Genomic DNA, 8,169 nt, shown 5'->3' on the forward strand with positions numbered 1-8,169 from the left:
AAGTTAATGAATTGGCCATAAATTGGCCAACCTTATTTGAAGGTTATCAAATTGGACAATTCCATTGAAATGCTTAGGTTAATATACTTAAATATATTTTAAATAAAAAAATAGGAAAAAAAGGAATATCCTTACGGACTGCTATGCCACTGCTGTGGATTATCCCCAAACATCAAGAGGTCCATTCACAATTCCTGTCCAGTGTTAACCTGGGTGTGATAAATCTGCCCCATGGGAGGAATCTTAGTGTTGTCCTTTGTTGTTTTTAGTCTCCACCATGTGATACTGCAGTGTGAGACTGGAATTAGTGTTTATGCCAACACTTCATGCCCATTTCCTGTATTCTGCTCCAAGTGCACATGGCAAAGAGGTTTTACTTGTGGGTTTCTCAGCATTTCTATGTGACTAATAGTTATCATTAGTGACTGTGAAAGGGAAGGGGAGGGAGGATTGAATGGATTCATGTCTGTGACTTCATTAAACAGGGAGAAATGGAAGGGTCTGCTAAATACTCAGAGCTGTTGCACATGGCAGAAGATTACTTCCAGCAATCTGTTACCACACCAGAAAGGTAAGAGCTGCTTGAAATTCATGAGGTCCATTGTACATTTCACATAGGTGCTGTGGCTGGGACACACAGGTATCAACTCCTCTAGAATACTTTCTGCTAGTAGAAGTTTTTGCTTGAGTAACTATTTATCTTGATTCTGTAAAATGCTAAGCTCTTCCAAGTGGGTTAAGAGGTGACCGAAAACTATTATTATTTGCTTGGTTGACTATAGAAAGTCTATAAAAGTTTAATGGAAAAGCAATCCCAGTGAATAATAACTACAGAGTAATCTGCCTCCTGTGCTCAAGACAGGCAGCTGGCTCTGGCTTGCTCCAGAAGATCAAATCCAAGAAATAAATCATGACAAAAATATCTGAGGCTTTGCCAGCTCATAATATCCTGACTGTTAGTTTTTTGAGTTTGCAGGCTGTGCTGGTTGGGATCTGGCAATCTTCATATTTATCAAGAGAAAATAAATATAAAGAAAAGGAAACATGAGAAATGGGATTTGGATTTAGGAATTACAGCCACTGACTGTGTCTTAGTTTGGCTAGTACCATGTGGAGTACTCTGCTACTGCCCCAAATTCACTTACCTTTTTGATGTGTGTGCACAGAAGGAAAGATGAAGGATTTGAGTGAAAACCTACATGTAGAATGCATGATGCTATTGGCACTGTAATGCTAGTGACAATCCATTTGAGTAAGCTGAATTCTTTTTCTTCTAGCTCTGTTGAAGTGAGCCCAGGAGATGAAATCTTGGCACTTCTGCAGACAACACCCATCGATGTGAAGGAACTTGAGAGAGAAGCAGCTTCTCTTCCTCCAGAGGATGGTGAGCAGGATGGGGGGTGGATTACTCCTATCACAAACAATTACTTGGGGGAATGGTCACAGCTATAAAGGGAGAGCCGAGCCAACCCTCTTTAAGACTAAATATTGGACTGTCTTTCTTTTTACAGCATAAGCCTTTCTGCCTTCATTTAGTGGCAGAAGGATTCTCTGTGACTAGAATATCTCCTAGTTTGAAGCTGCATATAAAGCAGAGTTTTAAAGTAGTGAAATGAAATTTCAGCTCTCAGCCTCTCACTGCCTTATGCCCCATGTGACACAGTACCAGCAGGAAAACAGTGCAAAAATAAGCTGCAAAATGCCAGCAGCACTCTCAGCTCTCTGGTTTGGGCCCTGTGGGCTGACAGGCTTGTGCAGAATAACAGCTCCACCCTGTGTTCCTTCAGACGACAGCTGGCTGGATATTACACCAGATGCTCTGGATCAGATGCTGAAGGCAACAAGAAATGAGTCCTTTCCTTCTGCAAATGAGGAAGAGCAGAAATATGACTTGGAAGCAGTTGCTGAGAGCATGAAGGCTTTTGTGTCCAAAGTCTCCACACATGAAGGAGCAGAAATGCCATGGTAGGAGTAATTCTGAGTTTGGTGTCTGGTGTAGTATGTGTGCTTACTCTGCTGCTGCCCTTTGGCTGAGCCTGTGCTGCAAAGAATCAGGGTTTGAAGCTGTTCTGCTTAGCAGAGGCCTGAAACAAGCTCATGTGAGTAGTATGTAGTTGCTCTTAAACCAACCTGAGGACCACTCCAACACCAGTGCAAGTCAAAATGCTGAAAGCTGAGCTGTTTCCTGTCCCTCTCTAACTTAGTTTGGTTTTGTGGACTTTACAATCTTTCATGCCAAGAATTCTTCCACTCACTATTTCATTTTCTGATCCATACAGGCTTCAAACCTTTGAGCACTTCTGCAACCACCAGTTCAAATGTCCCACCTTTAACTTAAGCTTGAGAGAAATCCCTGTACCATGTGGCTTATGCCTGTGTTGGGTTTATTGCAAATATAAAAGCTTTATTTATTTAAAAATCTCTTTTCTATTTCAGGTCACCTGATGAATCCCATGTTACCTTTGATGTAGATTCTTTTACCAAAGCATTGGACAGAATTTTAGGTGAGATTGTTTCTTTGTTTGAAACAAATCACTGTACTGTTTGCTGTTTGTACTGACACACAGTCACACCTAGGGGCAGACTCAGAGGAGCTGGATTCTGATGATCTGGATGAAGAGGAGGAGTTTGATTTCTCAGATGAGGCTGATGAAGACTTAGATGCTGTAAATCAAAGGCAAGACCAGAAGGTATCACCTAACGAGCTCATAGGCAGCCTCAAGGCATACATGAAGGAGATGGACCAGGAGCTGGCACAGACCAATGTTGGGAAAAGTTTCACCACCCAAAAGAAAGGGGTAAGTTTGCCCTGAGCTCTAGTGCGTGACATAGGAGTTTTGAGAACTTAGGAAAAAGGAAACATGCTGAAAGTGATCAGTTCTGAGTAATGTGAACAAACCCTTCCCAAGTGGTAGCAAAATGTACCTTGTAGGTATACCATAACACATTTCTTTTAAACAAAAACTTACGTGAGCTTTAATTTGCACATCTTTCCCAAGACTTACTTTGATTTCCCTGTGTTTAGCAGTAAGGCAACAGCTGCAGCTTCACTTCTAAGTTCCTGCAGTAGTTTACTCCGGTAGGAAACTGAGCCAAGACTCAGCAATGCTTGCTGTGCTGTGCTTGGAACTTAATCAGTGTAGTGGGCAGTGATGATTTTTAGCTGGCATGAGCCCTTGGTGGCTAAATTCCTGCCTGTCAAGGTTGGCCAGGCATTGAAATAGGTTTGCCCAGGGAGGTGGTGGAGTCACCATCCCTGAAGGTGCTTAAGAGGTGTTTGGATCTGGTGCTGAAGGTTTAGGGGTTAGGGGTTACAGCAGTGACAGGTTAATGGTTGTACTCAATGACCTTAGATTAGAGGTCTAGCCTTGATTCTGTGATTCTGTGTCTGTGGAATGTACTAGACTTTGGCTGCGGAGTTGTTTCTGTGTTTCTTTTCTCTTCTGACTTGTCTGTTTTTAAATCTGCTTACACAGTTTGATGGAACTTCCTCTTTGTCCTTCCTACAGGCAAGTTCTGTTAATGGAGCTACACCTCGGGGTGCTGTCCCTGATTCTGGAGCTGCAGACACAGTCTGTGATTCTGTGTCTGTGGAATGTACTAGACTTTGGCTGCGGAGTTGTTTCTGTGTTTCTTTTCTCTTCTGACTTGTCTGTTTTTAAATCTGCTTACACAGTTTGATGGAACTTCCTCTTTGTCCTTCCTACAGGCAAGTTCTGTTAATGGAGCTACACCTCGGGGTGCTGTCCCTGATTCTGGAGCTGCAGACACAGAGTTGGCACCAGTTGATGTGGACATGAACCTAGTAGCTAACCTGCTTGAATCCTACAGTGCTCAGGCTGGGCTGGCTGGACCCACCTCCAATATCTTACAGAGCATGGGAGTGTATTTACCTGAGAACACAGATCGTCCTGGCCCAGGCACTCGAGCACCAGAATGAGAGACTGAATGGAGCAGACATGGCTGGTTGAGCAGTGAAGCACAGACAGACTAGCAGCATGTGGAAGAACAGACAAAAGGTTTGAATTTAGAGCATTTTATGCATTAGTTATATGTGACTGGAGATGCAAAGTGAATTTACCTGCAAAAGCCATCTGTCTGGAGACTGTCTGGGATGGAAATCAGAGTTTTCCAGTGCTAATGTTTTCAGAAACGTGAAAAATTATGTCCTGACTTGAATGAAACTTTGATTACAAAACCTGTCTTCAGGTTTTCAAATCAGTGATGCGATTTGCCATGCTTATAAAATGTCCTTTTACACATTACTAAGTGGTTTCAGTACCTGGAAAGCAGTTCATGTCCTGAAAGTGCTGCTGCCTTCAGGGGAAGTGGGGAAATACTACGTGGGAGCAGTGTCTCCTCGATTTGGGAACTGGTTAAATGTTCAGCAGACACTCAATCCTTTCCAAAAGTACAATGCTTCATTGTAAGAACTTCTGATAATTACTCTAAGATTCTGTTTCTTATTAACCAGGAGGATTTGAAGAGTAATTGGATCAAATATGTAAATATTGGCTAGAAGTATTTTTTGAGTTTATTTCAATAAAAGCAGAAATACAATTTGAATTCTGGAGATGTTTTTTTCCCTGTGAAGGTAATGTATTACTTCCTCAGTGCACCATCAGAAGTTCTTGGAGTTAAAGCATTCTCATTATTGGGCATTTCTGGAATTCCATCATAGCTGAGTGTTGGTGTGGTGCCAGCAGGAGCTGTGTCTGAGTCCAGGCTGAGCAGTCTGGGTTTGGTTTGCAGGGAAGATGTAGCCAGAAGGCATGTGCAGCATGTTGCTTTCACATGGGATGAAAAATCTGCTCTAGATATGAAGAATTCAGTTTTAACAAGATAAAGTTGGCATAAAATATGTAGAAATTCTTGATTTACAGGCAGCAAGAACACAGCCCTGCCAGGCCTGGAGCAGTTTATATTTTCTTTGCATTCAACAATTAACCAAGTGTCTTAACTGGGAGCAGAGAAGCCCATTGCTTGAGTTTTGTTTGTTGTTTTGTGGGTTGTTTTTTTTCCAAACATAGTCAGAAAAATAGTATTCAATGCTCTAAAAGCCTGAGTGATCCTGAGGGCAAAGCTCATTGCTTTTAAAGGATTGAGTTACTATTGTTGTTATTATTATTACTACTGTTATTATTAGTCTAAATCTTGGAATACATTCAGTCGAATTCTTTAGTTTACTATTTTTTCATGGTAAGTGTTGGCATTATGAAGTGCAAGGTCCAACATCTGGGCCGTGGCAATCCCAGGCACAGCTACAGGTTGAGTGGGGAAGTAATTGAAACCAGCAGTGAGGAGAAAGACTTGGGAGTGACAGTGGATGAGAAGCTCCCGATGAGCTGCAGTGTGCAGTAGCAGCCCAGAGGCCAATGGAATCCTGGGCTGCATCCAAAGGAGTGTGGTCAGCAGGTCAAAGGAGGTGATTCTCCCCCTCTACTCTGCTCACGTGAGACCCCGCCTGGAATGCTGCACACAGTTCTGGGGCCCTCAACATAAGAAGGACATGGAACTGTTGGAGCAAGTCCAGAGTAGGCCATGAAGTTGGTAAGTGGACTGGAGCACCTCCCCTGTGAGGACAGGCTGAGGAAGCTGAGGCTGTTCAGCCTGGAGGAGACTGTGTGGAGGCCTCATAACAACTCTGCAGTATCTGAAGGGCCTACAAGGAGCTGGAGAGGGACTCTGTGTTAGGAATTGCAGTGATAGGACAAGGGGTAATGGGTTCAAACTGAAGGAGGGAAGGTCTAGGTTGGATGTGAGAAAAAACTTTTCTTCTGTGAGGGTAGTGAGACATTGGAACAGGTTGCCCAGGGAGGTAGTGGATGCCAGCAGTGTTCAAGGCCAGGCTGGATGAAGCCTTGAGCAACCTGACCTAGTGAGGAGGTGGCAGGGGGTTGGGACTAGATCATATGTAAGGTCCATTCCAACCCCTAAATTCTATGATTCTGTGATTCATGATTCTGTGATTATTTTAACTGCCAAAGTGGAATGAGGCCTAAGATCTTCCCATGTAGGACTTGGACACTTGTTGGATGCTGATTTTCATTGTCTGACTGCCACACCAGCTGAGTTTAACCAATGCATAGGAAATTCTGACACAGTTTGGCATGGTTGCATTGAAATTCAGGAGACCTTGATGATGTACAGTGGATGCTTGGCTTGCCAACTTCCCTACTGATCTAGGCTCATGGGGTTTTCTCGTTCCAAATTTGTATTGGATAATGTGACAAATCCCTGGTAACATTACAAATACTGGAGATTCTGCACATGAATGGATGTGGTTGAAATGCTGGTTTGCATTTGCAATAATGGATCTGTGGTGAATGGCTGTGCTTCCTCCACGTCTCTCCTCCACTGATGTTGTATGATTTACTTTGTCAACAGTGTAGGAAGAGGACTGGCAAGTTGGACAGGGATTAGCGATGGACTACAAGGATTGGGAAGTATAAAGCTGCTGCTAAAGTTCAAGAAGTTTGGACTGCAGAGAGGTGAGGTGCACTGTAGATTCAGTTAGACAAATCTACGCTGGAAAAGTTGGGATAACAGTTCTTGAATCCAGCAGGCAAGGACAGGCAGCAGTTAGTGGTGGAAAACAGATGTCCTTGAGCCTTGCAAAGAGTTTATGTTTGAACAGGGAAGGTCATTAACACTGAAGCTACATCAAGTTCTCCACTGACGAGTAGTTAAATTAAGTTTAGGTACTTTAAAAAATAAGTAAGTTTCAAGAACATGATCACATTTAAACCCACCTGTGTACTGTACAAAAGGTCAGAAGAGATGGAAGGACTCAGTTGGACTTGATGATCTTAATGGTCTCTTCCAGCCTTGATGATTGCATGATTCTTCTATTGTAGTGTGTGAAGAGAACTTCTAAGCTAATGCTGAGAACAAAGCTGCTGTTTTGGAAGCACTTCAGCTGCTGTTGCTGCTTGGATCATCTCTTCCATCCATGGGACTGTGATTTCTGTGGGGCTGTACTTAATCCAACTATTTACATTTGTTTAGCAGCTTCCCAGTGGAGACCTTGAAGGCTCTGGAATTGCTCCCAAGAGAATTTGCCATCGAAGAATAAGCATTTCCATGCTGCCTTTGCCACTACTTTGAAGTAACATGAGGCATCTCTGCTTTTAATTTTCAGAGTATTTTTAGTGAGGGAACCCTGATGGAATTCGTTAGGGAAGACAAGTGCAGTGTGCTTCCCTTTCAATGGATTGCTATCAGAGTTTCCATTATATTCTGAGGCACTTTAACTAGAATTGCATTCCAACACAATTAATTCACTTTGCTCACTTGAGCATCTGCCTCTTGTACAGCCTTGTTCATCCTGGAACCTCTGACCCTTCCCTTGCTTGTGGCTTGACCCCCGAAGCCCCAGATCTGAGTGGTGTAGTTGTTCACTGGTGTGTTTCAAGCAAGAAAACAAATAATGGATCTTTCATATATGAGATCAAAACTAGTCCCAGGGGACAGCAGAGACCTTTAACCTGTTAAAAGTCTTCTAAGCACCTGGGCAGTTTGGCTGTTGCTGCTCTTTCCACTCTCAGGTTTTATGGAATAGCCTCAGAGCCAGCAGCCCTCAAATCCTTCTCCTGCAAATAACCTGCTTTTGGCATCCTTGCCATGGAATTGGATGTCAGCCTCCTGCTGCCATGAAAGATCACTTCCCTGCAGGACTCTCACCTACTGCCTTCCCCTTCCAGCTCTTCAGCACAGGAGTAACAGTTCTATCCAGCCACGTGTTAGTTGCAGTGGCGGAAAAGCATTTTTAGGAAACGTTTGCAGCTGCTTGTCCAACTCCTCTGAGAAACTGGACTTTGTTTCCAATAGCAGCAGGAGTCGAGGCAGGCCCTGTGCACCACCTCAGGATCCCTGGGGATGCTGCAAAGGCTGCAGCAACAGCTGCCCTCCCTCTTGCCTTTTACATCTTGGAATGGAACACAAGAGCATCTGTTCTGGCAGGTCTAAGATGGAAATTCATGTCTTTTCCCAGCTTGCTTTATTCCCCTAAGAACATTCCTAGCTGTGGAGGGCAGTTTGGGTTCTTGGCTTCAACAGCAGACGGCAGAGCTATTGGAAAAATGAGTGACTCAAGGTAGTGAAATCAGCAAGTGAAGCCTAAAACATCACCTTAGTCTACATGTATCAAATGTTTAACACCTCCTAGGG

The 8,169-nt window shown here is 43.4% G+C and overlaps 1 protein-coding gene across 1 annotated transcript; it reads left to right on the forward strand.

Moving 5' to 3' along the window:
• Window positions 1-434: 434 nt before the first annotated feature.
• Window positions 435-3,940, forward strand: LOC103804029 (protein SGT1-like; the record flags this gene model as incomplete). The annotated part of the gene is made up of 6 exons (XM_009076615.1): window positions 435-571; window positions 1,278-1,384; window positions 1,788-1,965; window positions 2,437-2,504; window positions 2,578-2,798; window positions 3,710-3,940. Coding segments are annotated over 6 exons (942 nt in total), but the record flags the coding sequence as incomplete, so codon positions are not given.
• Between the last annotated feature and the right edge of the window lie 4,229 nt (window positions 3,941-8,169).

The sequence above is a fragment of the Acanthisitta chloris genome, unplaced genomic scaffold (genome assembly GCF_000695815.1).
Source record: "Acanthisitta chloris isolate BGI_N310 unplaced genomic scaffold, ASM69581v1 scaffold13576, whole genome shotgun sequence".
Classification (NCBI taxonomy): domain Eukaryota; kingdom Metazoa; phylum Chordata; class Aves; order Passeriformes; family Acanthisittidae; genus Acanthisitta; species Acanthisitta chloris.